At 44.5% G+C, this 16,099-nt stretch overlaps 1 protein-coding gene across 1 annotated transcript; it reads right to left on the minus strand.

Annotated features, from left to right (window-relative positions):
* Window positions 1-1,920: 1,920 nt before the first annotated feature.
* On the minus strand, window positions 1,921-10,951 carry crip1 (cysteine-rich protein 1). Its single transcript, XM_043698374.1, has 5 exons — window positions 10,836-10,951; window positions 4,546-4,640; window positions 4,395-4,452; window positions 3,168-3,215; window positions 1,921-2,425 (listed from the first exon to the last, which is right to left on the minus strand). The coding sequence occupies exons 1-4, from the start codon at window positions 10,873-10,875 to the stop codon at window positions 3,175-3,177; spliced, it is 234 nt and encodes a 77-aa protein (XP_043554309.1). The 5' UTR covers window positions 10,876-10,951; the 3' UTR covers window positions 1,921-2,425; window positions 3,168-3,174.
* Between the last annotated feature and the right edge of the window lie 5,148 nt (window positions 10,952-16,099).

Here is a 16,099-nt window from a genome sequence, read left to right on the forward strand (position 1 = left end):
TGGAGTTTGCACGTTCTCCCCGTGTCTGCGTGGGTTTCCTCCGGGTGCTCCGGTTTCCTCCCACAGTCCAAAGATGTGCAGGTTAGGTGAATTGGCCATGCTAAATTGCCCGTAGTGTTAGGTAAGGGGTAAATGTAGGGGTATGGGTGGGTTGCGCTTCGGCGGGTCGGTGTGGACTTGTTGGGCCGAAGGGCCTGTTTCCACACTGTAAGTAATCTAATCTAGAAAGTGAGGGCAATTTTATATGAAACTTCCCTTATACGCTGTAATGTTCTATGTTCTATTTGTCACTGTTCAGTTCCATTAATTTCCCCATTGTTGATGATTCACTGAAGCTAATTTTATTTCAACTCTGTCCCCGATCTTCTGTGAATTTCTTTGAGACTTGCAGCAAGCTCCCTCCTTTTCTGCTGTGAATATTGAAGCAAAATAATCATTCAGCATGTCTGCCATTCCCCATAAACATTGAAAATATCGCCACTCTCAACCTTAATTAATTGTACTCTTACCCAACCACTTTCTCTTTATGAAAGTTCTCTTTTACATTCCTTGCGAGTTTCCTTTCATGATCCTTTTTAGCCACACCTATAAACCCTTTGTTTGTCTTTGTCCCATTCGGTGAGATCTTTGTGTTTTTATAAGCTCTTTATTTTTGTTCTGTCCCTCACCTCCTTAGGTGTCCATGGCTGTTTTTATTTTGTGAGGTGGAGCTTTTCTTCTCATGGGTGAAAACGGTTTATGAATAGCACTCTTCACTGTTCCTCTGTTATTTTACCTTCCCAGGTTATCATGGATAGTCTCTGCCTCATCCGTTAAAGTCTGCCTTACTTAAATTCAAAATTCTACTGTTCAATCTTTGCTTATCTCTTACAACCACTGCATTAAACTCAATCAAGTAATGTTCACTATTTGAAACACTCATGAACAGCCTGGTCACTAATTACATCTTCTTTAGGTTGGAAGCCATCAGGGCCAGGGGACTTTGATGCAAAATATCTGTTTAAGCCCTCTATTTCTTCATTCCCCATAACCATCTCACCAGATTCATTTTTTAAGGAGCACATGTTCACTTCGACCTCTCTCTTCCTTTATATATATTTACTGTTAGTTTTTATATTCCTCACAAGTTTGCCCTCAGTTTTCTTTTTCTTTTTAATCCTTCTTTTCTGGATTCTGAATTTAGTCAGTCTTTGGGGCTATCATTGACTTTTACCTCCTTATACACTTCTTTCAACTCTCAACTTCCTTAATTAACCAATTATGGCTAATCTTGCTCAAGAACGGAGATTGACTCCTAACTGGTTGGGGATGAGAGTGTTCAGGACAGACCTGAGAAGGGAAAGAGCTGTTTCTACTTTGCAGTGGAAAGTATCTCAAACCTGAAGACAGCCACTTTATTTCCCCTCATCAATTGCCATAATAAATCAGAGGCTTTTGTAAGTGTGAATCAATCACCCTGAGCATTCTGCAAACAAGTAGAAGGACCTGGAGAAAGAAAATTGAGAAGCAGCATTCTGAACAGTAAAAGGATCATCTCAGCAAACCTTGTGAACTGCTTTCCCAGTCTTCCCACCCACCATGACATCCATGTATTTTTGGTCTGTCTGTATGTGCATGCAGAGGAAGGATTTTGAAAATGGGTTAGAGTTCTAACAAGTTGATTTGCATGTCAATGGTTCATAATTGTTTATCTGGAGTTAGAATTGAATTATTTGTAATAAGTAGTAATTCTTGTTTAGTACAAAGACCTGGTCCATGTTTTCTGTCAACCTGGGTCAAAAAGATGGAGCAATTATGGAATTCTGTGTCCTTTCCAAAATCTTTTGCAAAGTCTCTGGGAGTAATGGGGCTTGGTTTCCAGCACACTGCCCCAGCTAGGGGTGACACACAACACAATCTAGTGACATCACAACACAACTCTAAGAATGAATATCCTTTATTGTGTCTATGAAAAGGAATGACAAGTTGATTACAGACTGACTTTGAAACAAGTTTTCATCCATCCATCATCTCAGCCAATCAGGATGACAAGTGAGTAACTCCTGGTAATTGGGGAGCAATGAGGTTACACTGACATTGCCAGAATCCCACCATCTTTGGCGATCTCTGGGAGAGGAGTAGAATTACCCTCTAACTCCCACCTTGCTCCACAAAGTAATTCAATTTCCCCAAGCCCAATCCCACTCCAAGACTGCCGCTGTGGCTACCTTTATAAAAAGGAAGTGTACACATTGGGCAGGTTGTTCACTCTATACAAACAAGCCTGCTCAAACCCTGTAGTGGGCTGTGAGAAGGTTAGGTTCTATACTAGTGTATGTGTGCAATTCCAGATACCAAGAGTTATTGTAATCTGGCTGAGAATACACAAACTGAGCTCCCTCTTCTCTTTCCAAGGTCTTGTTGTCAGTCATTGCAAATGGTAAACCTAGAGAGGAGAAGATTTTATATTTAGTAGATTATTTTATGCTGAGTCAATGATCATCAGCTTGCTGCCATTTATCAATGAATATTGGAAGTTTTCCAGGCAGTGAGAGACTGTGGATCTTCCACCTGTAGAACAGAATTCTCTGAGTCTCAATATCCAGTTTCTCTCCTCTTCCCCTTGTAGCTTTGTAAATTCCTTTTTCTGCCCAAGCATTTAGCTCATTATCTCTTGGACAGTCTAATCTGTCACCAAGGGCAGCACGTTCCCAAATCACAGCTGCTCTCAGTTGCGCCAAAATTCTCCTTCCCTCCCACACCTGTTTGTTTTGCAAATTTCTGAAATACTGCTCTCTGGATACTGACTGTCCCTGCCATTTCAAAACTACTTTCCCTTGATTCTGACAGCCTTTATTAAAATTTCCCCTTTTCTGCCCTCCCAAAAAATCATATAATCAAAAATGGAGCCCATTGCTCCTCTTGCTCCATCCTGGTAACTCTCCTCTGCAGCCTGTCAAAGACCCCACCATCCTTTCTAAAGTCGAATCCTTTGCAGCAGGTGGTTTCACAGATTCAACCTTTTCTTATTGTTACCATGTTATTTATCAGTTCCACAGCAGCGTTCAGAGCTCCATTGCATCACACTGTTTCTAAACATATGGATTGCACTTCATGTTGAATTGAGATTGTTGACTAATTTGCAACATATAATACAGAGGAACTCATTATTGCTCTACATTGTGTACCTTGTGTTTAAGAATATGCGTGGCTTTCAGTCCCACCATGTCCAAATCCTGGAAGAGATGGAAGATACCATCAGAAACAAGACTAGCTTCACACAAGACCTGGCCAAGAAATCACAGCTGCATTGAACTCCCTTTCCCTCACTGATCAGCTCAAAGCTCCTCACTGATCAGTCAAACATTGTTTTTTCAATCCTGCTGATTTCTGATTTATTTTCTTTCCCCACTGGTTTCTGCCCCTCAGGACGATGAGGTCAAAATCCACCTCAGTCATACTGCTGTAAGCATTGTCCTGAACCAGGTCCTTGTGTTATCTTGGGAGCTTGCATCTACGTCTTTTTGACACAATGTGCAACCAAGGCCCCACCACCTCCACCTTCTCCACGGACAAGGATGATCCTCTGGCGCTATTTCAAGGAAGAGTGGGAGGTTCTCTTTAGTCTCCAGGCCAGTGTTTATCCACCAACTGGTTTTGTGGGGAAAAAAATCTGATTATTACTGCATCTTTGTTGGTGGGATCTTTCTATGTGAAGATTGGCTGCGGAATTGGCATGAAAACGGTGAGCATATTTGAAAAATCTTCAAAAGGTCGGGCAGAAGTCTGGAGTGTTGATTGGGAGGGATGGGGGAATTGCGAAGAGGAGATTGCTTCTCAATTCAATATCACAGCACCAATTGTGCATAAGATTTTGAGGGACAGATTTGTGTGAAAGGTATTCATGATGTTACTGCATTAAGAGCCTCGCTCTAATTTACTGACATAACCCCACCCTGTTCTGACACCTCATGTTCTCACAGCTGAACCCATTGATCACTGGGATCCTGTGATGTATCCTCCTAACCTTCCTAACACTATGCTCCTAATGCAGCCTGTACAAGGCTCCTTACAGTTTAAGGCTGGGAGCCTCAGGGGGTGGAGAGATAAATGGGATGGGGGTGGGGCTGGGGAGAAGCCCATCCCATTTATCTCTACACCCCCACTGAGACTCCCAGCCTCATTTGTGATTAAAGGCTCCAGCCTGATTTTCCTGCTCCTCGGATGCTGCCTGACCTGCTTTGCTTTTCCAGCAACACACTCAACTCTGATCTCCAGCATCTGCAGACCTCACTGTCTCCTTACAGTTTAAGCATAGTTTCCATCCTTTTCAGTTTTTTTCTGCTTCATGCAACTCACTCATTTCTATCCAACTTTTAAAGCCAACATTAAAATGTGTGCACTAGATTTCTCACCTTTAGGCCCAAAGAGAGCTCCATAACAGGGTGTGCTGCAATAAGGCTGCCCATTGTGCTGCAACACAAAACAAGTATTTTTTAAAGAGGGAAGGAGACAATAACCAGTGCCTTTCCTGAGCAGGCGGATACAAATTAAAAGAGAACTTACTTCAGAGAAAGAACCAGCTGTCAAAGTCTTGTTGCATTTTCCACATTTCAAACAAGATTTGTGCCAATCCTTTCCATGGTATGAGACTTTCTCAGCTGGAATCCAAAGTGGCAAAAAAAAAAATCACCATTACAACGAGATGGACAAAACGCCCTCATCACAAGAGCTTTAGCAACAAGTTTGGTAACCGCGTAAGAACTGTTAGCTCTTCATAGGATTCTGTCAGGTGGGCCCTATTCGCTTTAAAAAGGCCACAGTCCCTTGAGAAGAACAAACCTTTTGCAACACAGGAGGTTAAGGGCCATCTTGGCATCAGGAAATGGCGACAGGAACAAGGACATCTTACTGCAATTGTACAGGGCTTTGGCGAGACAACAACTAGAGTACTGTGTGGAGTTTTGATGTTCTTCTCGAAGGAAGGATGTTCTGGCTATGGAGGGAGGGCAATGAAGGTTTACCAGATTCCTGGGATGGAATAACTGACGCATGGAGTGATTAGATCGGTTAGGACTATATTTACTGGAGTTCAGAAGAATCTGATAGAAACCTACAAACTTCTAACAGAACTCAGCTGGAGTGTAAACATAGTCAAGATGTTCCCAATGATTAGAGACTCTAGAACCAGGAGCCACAATCGAAGGATGCGGGGTAGGCAATTTAGGACTGAAATCTCTTCACGCACTTAAGTGGTAGATGGAGTTTAATTTAGATAAATGCAAGATGCTGCATTTTGGGAAAGCAAATGTTAGCAGGACTTATACACTTAATGGTGAGGTCCTGGGGTGTGTTGCTGAACAAAGACCTTGCAGTGCAGGTTCATAGTTCCTTGAAAGTAGAGTTGCATGTAGGTAAGATAATGAAGAAGGTGTTTGGTATGCTTTCCTTTATGGAGTATTGAGTACAGGAGTTGGGAGGTCTTGTTGCGGCTGTACAGGACATTAGTTAGGCCAATGTTGGGATATTGCATGCAGTTCTGGTCTCCTTCCTATCAAAAGGATGTTGTGAAACTTGAAAGGGTTCAAAAAAGATTTACAAGGATGTTGCCAGGGTTAGAGGATTTGAGCTACAGGGAAAGGTTAAATAGACTGGGGCTGTTTTCCCTGGAGGCTGAGGGGTCATGATTTTATAAACCTCATTATAGAGGTTTATGAAGGACATGGATAGGATAAATAGTCAAAAAGTCTCTTCCCTGGGGTGGGGAAGTCCAGAACTAGAGGGCATAGGTTTAGGGTGAGGGGGGAAAGATACAAGAGAGACATAAGGGGCAACTTTTTCACACAGAGGGTGATACATGTATGGAATGAGCTGCCAAAGGAAGTGGTGGAGGCTGGTACAATTGCAACATTTAAAAGGCACCTAGATGGGTATATGAATAGGAAGGATTTGGAGGGATATGGGCCGGGTGCTGGTTGGTGGGACTAGGTTGGGTTGGGATATCTGGGTGGCATGGACGGGTTGAACCAAAGGGTCTGTTTCCGTACTGTACATCTCTATGACTCTATGATTCTGCCACAGAAAATGGTTGAAGCTCAAGGAGAGGTGATAGTCAAGTTGTATTATTACTGGACTATTAATCCAGAGACCCAGGTAATATTTTGGGGACCTGGGTTCAAATCCTGTCATGGCAGATGGTAGAATTTGAATGTAATAAAAGTCTGGAATCATTAATCTAATGATGACCATTGTCAATTGTCAGAAAACCCGAACTGGTTCACCGATGCCTTTTAGGGATGGAAACTGCCATCCTTACCTGAATGGCCTTATCCTGCTCTTATTTTCTATGTCTCTCGTTTTACCCTCACACACAATTAGATTAGATTGGAACACTTTACAGTGTGGAATCAGGCCCTCCGGCCCAACAAGTCCACACCGACCCGCCGAAGCGCAACCCACCCAGACCCCTACAGTTACCCCTTACCTAACACTACGGGCAATTTAGCATGGCCAATTCACCTTACCTGCACATCTTTGGACTGTGGGAGGAAACCGGAGCACCCGGAGGAAACCCACGCAGACACGGGGAGAACGTGCAAACTCCACACAGTCAGTCGCCTGAGGCGGGAAATGAACCTGGATCTCTGGTGCTGTGAGGCAGCAGTGCTAACCACTGTGCCCACAATTGCCACTTGGTTGATGAATAAAAGAGAAACCAGAATAGTTAGTTAGAGGATGTTGATTCCATCTGAATCTACACACCTGGAACACACAAGGGTCAGATGCCAAGCAGGTTTTAAACACTCTGCCCATATTCACTCCTCATTCTACAGAGGACAAGTAGCTAATATGTAAATCCAACATTCCTCCTAGTTCAGTTTAGCTTTCTCACCAATGAGATCTGGTTATATGATTCCTCTGTCACTGAGAAACACGATGGGAGTGGGAGCTATTCCACACATTGCAGAGGTCAGCGAGTGCAATTGGCAATGGGGAAGGACTAATACAAGGCAATGTTAATGCAATGGGTGTGTAACTGGTGACTGAGTTTCTGTGGGTGTCAATGTGAGGCTGTGTATTTTTAGTTGGAAGGAGGAAGAGCTCAGAGACAGTCTGAATAGGAGACTCTGGAGGGGTAATGGATTCACAAATTGTTCACACTTAACGGCCATAGTTTGGGTGAACATGTATTACAATTGCAAACAGGTTTCTGCAGTCATAACAAATGAGGGCATATCTAAATGGTGATAGTGCTGAATCTGTGGAGGATCAGAGCAAGATTTGTGGGACACAGGCCATTAAAATGTCATGACCAGATACAGGAAATAATCATAAAAGCTAACAGAATGCCAGCCTTTATATGGAGAGGAGGAGAGAACACAGGTGCAGAGCTAATACCACAAACTCTGCTTCATTCCCAGCTGGACTATACCTGAACTCAGAACGTGGGACACAGGAGTAAGGAACATCACAGCCTGATAGCCAGGGCTCTGGGGATACTGAGGGGCAGAGACTGCTGTGCCCAGGTCAGGGAGCAGAGCAGGATCACTGTGGCTGGGAGTCAGGGACCAGGGTAAGGTGTCTGTGCCTGGGTTAAGGGCATGATGGCTGTACCCAGGGCAGGGTGCCTGTGCCAGGGTCAGGGGCAGATGGCTGCACCCAGATAAGGGGTAAGGGTAACTGCACCTGGGTCAGGGCTGCTGTGACAGGGTTGGGGTCAGACCAGGGAAGCTGTGCCCTAGTCCGGGGTCAGGGCCAACTGTGCCCGGGTCAGAGATTAGGGCGGGGCCCAGAATTTCTGCCTTGCCTTGAGATCATCCCATCAGTGAGATTAGATGGTCAGGATGACCAGGAGACACTTTGTGCCTGTGAACAACCGACTAGCAGTATTCCTGCATCAATGCTCAGCCTGTTCGACTTCATGGTGTGGCTTGGTCAGGAAGTTCCACAATCAGAGCCGAGATCAAGTGTTCAGGGACATTACCCAGTGCAGCACAGGGACCTCCCCGACAGACACTGTCCAAAACTTCGAACCAGATCTTTCACACACAACACTTGGAACCATATATACAAAGGATACTTGAAGATTCAAACTCTGTTCTGCGTAGGTACAGGAAACTAAATTGATTGTTTACTTTAAACCTGAAATGGGTACATTTCTGAAAGCTGAGTCAATGCTACATAATAAATCACTCTGACATCATTTAATGTAAAACCATGCTGGAGGAGTCAAATGACCTCCTCCTGTTCTGATATTCCAGAACAAGTACTAGGGTTCACTTTGAGAGAGAACAGCATTGAAAAATCAGACCGCTTCCATTAAACCATGGTTAAATTAAACACCATATCTTCATCCAGGACAAATGGGAACTGGGATTCAGTATAAGAAAAGTGACAGGGGGGCTTGTTCTGCTGGAAGCTAAATGGAGAAATGTACAATTGTCAACTTAATGAAAACATTAATGCTGATGGAGCTCTGGAAGGAATCAAGATAGTAGCAGTTTGAAGATGGCCAGTGAGTTACTGGAAAACAAGGGTGATTTCTGAAGCTTCAAATCAATGTGCAGGGGTCACAGGGAGGTGGGGAAATCATGAGGAGTGAGCTTCATAATAAGGTGGAGGGTGACTTTGCAAAATGCCAATGCAAGGGACCCCGAAGAAATATTGTACCTCGGTGACTATCTCCAACGTTAGTGTGAAATCAGAGGGAATTCTCGAAAGCTGTAATATACCTTTGACTTAGTCCCAGGGACATGGAATGAATCTTAAAAAGATTTTGTAAGAAAAAGGTCACTCTTGGGCCAGTGAAGACAAGAACTGAGTCTAAAGCTTAAAGGCAAAATACTGTGGATGCTGGAAATCTGACATACATACAGAGAACGCTGGAGAAACTCAGCAGGTCTGACAGCATCAGTGGGGAGAGTGTCCTGACAAATAATCACTCGACTTAAAACATTAACTCTGTTTTCTCTCCACAGACGCTGCCTGGCCCACTGAGTTTCTCCAGCGTTCTCTGGGTTTGGTTGAGTCTATTCCTTACAAGGGGAAAGTGAGGACTGCAGATGCTGGAGATTCGGGTCAAGATTAGAGTGGTGCTGGAAATGCACAGCAGATCAGGCAGCATCCAAGGAGCAGTAAAATCGACATTTCAGGCAGGAGCCCTTCATCAGGAATGAGGCTGGAAGCCTGGGATGTGGAGAGATAAATGGGAGTGGGTGGGGCTGGGGAGAAGGTAGCTGAGAGTACAATAGGTGGATGGAGGTGGGAATAATGGTGATAGGTCAGAGAGGAGGGTGTAGCTGATAGGTGGGAAGGAAGATTGACAGATAGGACAGGACATGAGGATGGTGCTGGTATACCTTACAAGACAATCCTCTGATACTAAATTATTAGAACTTACTGTTTAGTTCTTTCTAATATACAACAAAATTTGTTTTTGTTTAGAACATAAAATCTTGTGGTACACTTTTGAGAGTCAATTGCAGGATGTTCTAATTTTTTCTTTAAATATTAACAGCCACTAACAGGATGACAACAGTAACCCATGTCAATAACAAATTGCATCATCTCTGTACAACAGAGGAAACATGTCCAAAATCCTTCTCCAGTAGGGTAATCAGGAAAAGAGATAAAAAAGAGACTGCGAGATGATCGGTCAGGAGAAAGAGTTTGCTCAAAAGGGATAGGTTTGAAGGAATGTTTGAAAGGAGGAAGGAGAGATAGAGCCCGAGAGGTACAGGGAAGGAGCTGAGTTCCCAGGAAGCTGAAGGTGACGATGAAGTGATTAAAATCAGGGATTCGCAAGAGGTCAGATGAAGATTTTAGTGTTGCAGGAGAAATAAAGAGGCAGCACAAAATAAAATAGCCTAAGGTGTCCAAACCCATGTCACATTGACTTGGAATAGTTTCAAGGATTACCCTAAGAATAAATCACCAGTTTGGTCCAGGAGGGTCTGGGCACGTTCAGGAATAACTTGAGCACTGAGTGAACCTTAACATGAGGCAGCATGTTGGCTCAGTGGTTAGCACTGTTGCCTCTAAGCACCAGGGACCCAGGTTCAATTCCAGCCTCAGGTGACTGTCTGTGTGGAGTTTGCACACTCTCCCCATGTCTGCGTGGGTTTCCTCCCACAGGCCAGGTGAACTGGCTATGCTAAATTGCCCGTAGTGTTAGGTACATTAGTCAGAGGGAAACAGGTCTGGATGGGTTGCTCTTCAGAGGGTCAGTGTGGACTGGTTGGGCCAAAGGGCCTGTTTCCACACTGTACGGAATCTAATCTAATCAAGGTTAAATCATGCAATCGTATAGATTGGCAGTATGCCTGCTAGCTTGATCTCTGCATGGATGATCAGAAGAGGGGGGCTGTTACACTGGCCTGTCATGCTTTCAGATGACAAACAAACCTGAAGACTTTCATCTGCACTGCTCTCGCTCAGTCACTCAGAGAGGAAGCCGAATGTCGCATCCTGTTAACACCACGCCGAAAAGATTGTATCTGCTCTTTTTTTCAAAGAAAAAGGATTTTGACGGATCTTTCTCTAAATTTCTAACGTCACCTTCAAACGAAATGCAAACGGACAGCCCAGAATCGTGAAGGGAGCCAGTGTCCCAGTCCCGAGAACAAAAAAGCAGCAGTTCTCGAGGAAAAAAAACCCAGCAGCAAATTGACACTGTCACTCACAGAACACTTCCCATTAAAACCGCGATCCCAGTCACCAACAAGTGGCACAGGACACAACACAGAGAGAGAGACAGAGACAAGTGGAAGATGCATTCACCCCTCGTAAAGTTTGAGAAAGTTATACATTTAAGCCAAAGATGTTTTACAAAGCAACAAGATTGTGACATTCCTCACCAAAATACACCTCCTTTCCACACTTCGGGCATTTGGGCATGTTTGATCTGGACTTGTCTGCACCGTCACACCAACTCGTAGCTAGCTCCAAACTCTCTCAATCTCTTGAGGCAAGAAGTCTGTTTTTATATTTCCGCTCTATTTTTTGCACACGTTAGAATAATGGACCCACCCAATTGCACACGGAACCCGCAATCGGTGCAAATCAGATTGCAAAATCCGGATCCTTACCCAGGCAGGAAGGAAGGGAGGGTCAGTGCATGCTAACAGATAGCTATGGAGCAGATAACATTTTGCCTTCACATCAGCAACATTCTGTTCGAAACAAGTACTGATTCTCTTGGCTTGTCAGACTGACAGTACACCCGCCGTTTGCAATCCTACATCAGTGTCCAGACCAGATTACCACAGCTCTCTCAAAGGGCAGCGAGGGTTGGGTGGTGAGTGCAGGCCTCAGCTGGCGACGCCCACATCTCATGAAATGAGTAAAACAACAAGATCCCAACCCACTCCACCCTCAACCCCAAACCTAAGTCTGGCCATCCTCAGTGCCAGAGATGCAGCTCCACTCAGAAAATCAGCCTTCAGGGAAGTGGCCTGTGGGATATAGGTAAATTAACGTTTCTTCTGTTAGGAAGGAAGATGTGTTGGACATTTTGAACAACTTGAGGATAGACAAGTCCCCCTGGCCTGACGGGATATATCCTAGGATTATGTGCGAAGCAAGAGAGGAAATTGCAGTACCGTTGGCAATGATCTTCTCGTCTTCACTGGCAACGGGGGTGGTACCAGGGGACTGGAGAGTAGCGAATGTTGTGCCCCTGTTCAAAAAAGGGAATAGGGATAACCCCGGGAATTACAGGCCTGTTAGTCTTACTTCTGTGGTAGGCAAAGTAATGGAAAGGGTACTGAGGGATAGGATTTATGAGTATCTGGAAAGACACTGCTTGATTAGGGACAGCCAGCACGGATTTGTGAAGGGTAGGTCTTGCCTTACAAGTCTTATTGAATTCTTCAAGGAGGTGACCAAGCATGTGGATGAGGGAAGAGCAGTGGATGTAGTGTACATGGATTTTAGTAAGGCATTTGATAAGGTTCCCCATGGTAGGCTTATACGGAAAGTCAGGAGGCATGGGATAGAGGGAAATTTGGCCAATTGGATAGAAAACTGGCTAAACGGTCGAAGGCAGAGAGTGGTGGTAGATGGTAAATATTCAGCCTGGAGCCCAGTTACAAGTAGAGTTCTGTAGGGATTAGTTCTGGGTCCTCTGCTGTTTGTAAATTTTATTAATGACTTGGATGAGGGAGCCGAAGGGTGGGTCAGTAAATTTGCAGACGATACGAAGATTGGTGGAGTTGTAGATAGTGAGGAGGGCTCTTGTTGGCTGCAAAGGGACTTGGATATGATGCAGAGCTGGGCTGAGGAGTGGCAGATGGAGTTCAACCCTGCCAAGAGTGAGGTTGTCCATTTTGGAAGAACAAATAAGAATGCGGAATACAGGGTTAATGGTAGGGTTCTTAGTAGTCAGGTGGAACAGAGGGATCTTGGGGTCTATGTACATAGATCTTTGAAGGTTGCCACTCAGGTGGATAGAGTTTGTAGTGCATTAGTCAGAGGGAAATGGGTCTGGATGGGTCAGTGTGAACTTGTTGGGCCGAAGGGCCTGTTTCCATACTGTAGGGAATCTAATCTAATCTAAAAGGTGACCTGAAAGGATACTGGCTAATAAAATTAAAGAAAATCCTGACTTGATACGCAGGTACATTAAAGAATAAAAAAAAGTCTTGAGAAATAATAGGATCCATTAAGGAGCACAATGGTATGTTGTGTTTGGAGCCGGAGGAAGTCATTATTATTTATTTATTTAATATATTGTCATCTGTCCCTAGGTACAGTGAAAAATGGATAACATTGCCATGTTCCAGCACCATCTTGGATTACAAAATAAATTATCGAACAAATTGTACAAATGATAAAACACTGAATAAACTAATATTAAATTGATATTACTAAAACTGAAACAGCTTCAAATGTTCATCTTTCCCTCTGTACTGATTTCACCCTCTCTGCTCTTCTAGTCATCGCCATCTAACATTGTTCTTGGAGTCATAGAGTCATAGAGTCATAGAGATGTACAGCATGGAAACAGACCCTTCGGTCCAACCCGTGTACAGCATGGAAACAGACCCTTCGGTCCAACCCGTCCAAGCCAACCAGATATCTCAACCCAATCTAGTCCCACCTGCCAGCACCCGGCCCATATCCCTCCAAACCCTTCCTATTCATATACCCATCCAAATGCCTTTTAAATGTTGCAATTGTACCAGCCTCCACCACTTCCTCTGGCAGCTCATTCCATACACGTACCACCCTCTGAGTGAAACCATGCTCCTATTCTACTGTCATCGGCATCGTCACTTCCACAGCCACCTCCAAACTGGAGATGGTGACTGCACGGATCCCTAGGCTCCTCTGATGTTGGAAATTAACTGTTGGGTCCTGGCTCCGAGTCGACCGATGGGCTCCTGGCTTGTCTTCTGATGCCACCACTGGAGATGAAGTAGAGATGGAGATACCTGGGACCCTAGCCTCCCACAGTAAGACATCAGGAGGAGTCTCCGGGAAACCAAGCAAAAAAGGTTACCAAGCTGGAAAGACAATGATGAATCACGAACCATGCGTGATTGAGCCCTGTACTCAGGAGCCAAATGTTGCCAACTGCACCCTACATTTGGGTCAGTGTTCACAGTGAGAAGGACAATAGGAAGAAGTTCTGTGATATAATTAAGGAAATTAGCATAGATAAAGAGGAGGTTCTGTGTGGTCTGGCAAGCTTAAAAGTAGATAAATCACCAGGATCAAATGAAATGCATCCCAGGTTTCACATGAGGCAAGGAGGGAAATAGCTGGGGGGCGGTTGCAAAATTTTTCAATTCCTCTCTGGATGCGTGGGAGGTGCCTGAGGACTGGTGGTACTATTATTCAAGAAGGGAAGAACAGATAAACCATGAAACTACAGGCCAGTTAACCTAACCTTGGTGGTGGGGAAACTATTGGAAGCAATTTTGAGGGATAGATTTAAGCTGTATTTGGAGAGACAGAGGTTTGTCAAGAGCATTCGTCAATGTTTAAGGGAAGTCACATCTGACTGAATTTTTCAAAGAGGTGACAAGGTGTGTAGATGAGGAAATATTTTTGGTATAGTCTCGTTGGACTTCAGCAAGCCTTTTGATAAGGTCCCAGAAGAGAAATTGATCTGAAGGTATAGGATCCAATGAAATTTGGCTAATTGGCTAAGGGGAACGAAGATAGGGGTTTTGGAAGCCTGTGTCCAGTGATGGCCCACAGGGGTCAGTGTTGTGACCCTTGCTGTTTATGGTACATATACATGATTTAGACTTGAGGGGTGACTATTAATTTCACAGATGAGTACAAAAATTGATGGGGTGGTAAATTGTGAGGAAGATAGCCTTAGATTACAGGGGAATTTAGACAGGCTGGTTACATGGGCTGATCAGTGACAAATGGAATTCAATCTGGATAAATGTGAAGTGATGCACTTGGGCAGGACAAACAAGGCAAGGATATATATGATGAACAGTAGGACCATATATACATCATTAAAAAGGCATTTGGCACACTTGCCTTCACTGCTCAGTCCTTTTAATATAGGAATTGGGACGTTACGTTGAGGTTGTATAGAACATTGGTGAGGCCTCTCCTGGAATACTGTGCCCAGTTCTGGCCGGCCAGTTATAGGAAGGCTATTATCAAGCTCAGAAGAGATGTACCAGGATGTTGCTGGGTATGGAAAATTTGAATTATAAAGAAAGACTAGATAGGCTGGGACATTTTTCACTGAAGCATACGAGGTTGAGAGGTAACAAGATAGAAGTTTATAAAATAATGAGAGGCACTGATAGAGTTGATAGAAGTTGCCTTTTCCCCAAGATGGTGAATTTCAAGACGAGGGGGCACATTTTTAAGGTGAGAGGAGAGAGATTTGAAAAAGCCATAAGAGGTGAGTTTTTTACACAAGGGTGGTTCATGTGTGGAATGAACTTCCTGAGGAAGTGATTGATGTGGGCATAATTACAACGTTTAAAAGACATTTGGATGGATACGTGAATAGTTGCAGAGTGTCGTGTTAGAAAAGCCCAGCCAGTCAGGGCAGCATCCGAGGAGCAGGACAGTCGATGTTTTGAGCATAAGCCCTTCATCAGGAATGAGGTAGTGACCCAAGGGGGCTGAGAGATAAATGGGAGGGGGTGGAGCTGGGCAGAATATAGATGGGAATGCGATGGATAGATGGAGGTGGGGGGTGATGGTGATAGGTCGGAAAGGAGGGTGGAGCAGATAGGTGGGAAGGAAGATGGACAGGTGGGAGAGTTCAAGAGGGCGGTGCCAAATTGGAAGACTTCATCTATTACCTTCATCCCCCACCTTCATCTACCTATCACATTCCCAGCTACCCTCCCCCCAGGGCCAACCCCTCCCATTGATCTCTCAGTCCCCTCGGGCTACCCCCTCATTCCTGATGAAGGGCTCTTGCCTGAAACATCGACTCTCCTGCTCCTCGGATGCTGACTGACCTGCTGTGCTTTTCCAGCACCACACTCTCAACTCTGATCGCCAGTCCTCAGTTTCTCTTGGATACATGAATAGGAATTGTTTGGAAGGATATGGGCCAGGAGCAGGCAGGTGGGACTAGGTTAGTTTGGGATCATGTTTGGCATGGACTGGTTGGACTGATGAGTCTGTTTCAGTGCTGTATAACTCTACGACCTTCCTTTATTAGCCAGGGCATGAAGCTTAAGAGCAGGGAGATTATGCTAGGACTGTATGAAACATTGGTTAGGCCACAGCGAGAGTATTGTGTGCAAATCTGGAATCCACATTATAGGAGGGATGTGATCACACTGGAGAGGGTGCAGAGGAGATTTACCAGGATGTTGCCTCGGCTGGAGAGTTTCAGTTATGAAGAGAGATTGGACAGACAGTGGTTGTTTTCCTTAGAGCAGAAGCAATTGAGGGAGAACATGATTGTGATTTCTAAAATTACGAGGGACATAGGTTGGGCTGACAGGAAGAAACTTTTCCCCTTGATTGGGGGATCAGCGATCGGGGGTATAGATTTAAAATAAGGGGCAGAAGGTTTAAAAGAGATGTGAAGAGTAATGTCTTCACCCAGAGGGTGGTGGGAATCTGGAACTTCCTGCCTTTAGGGATGGGAGAGGCAGAAACCCTCATAGCATTGAAGAAG

The sequence above is a fragment of the Chiloscyllium plagiosum genome, chromosome 10 (assembly GCF_004010195.1).
Source record: "Chiloscyllium plagiosum isolate BGI_BamShark_2017 chromosome 10, ASM401019v2, whole genome shotgun sequence".
Lineage (NCBI taxonomy): Eukaryota > Metazoa > Chordata > Chondrichthyes > Orectolobiformes > Hemiscylliidae > Chiloscyllium > Chiloscyllium plagiosum.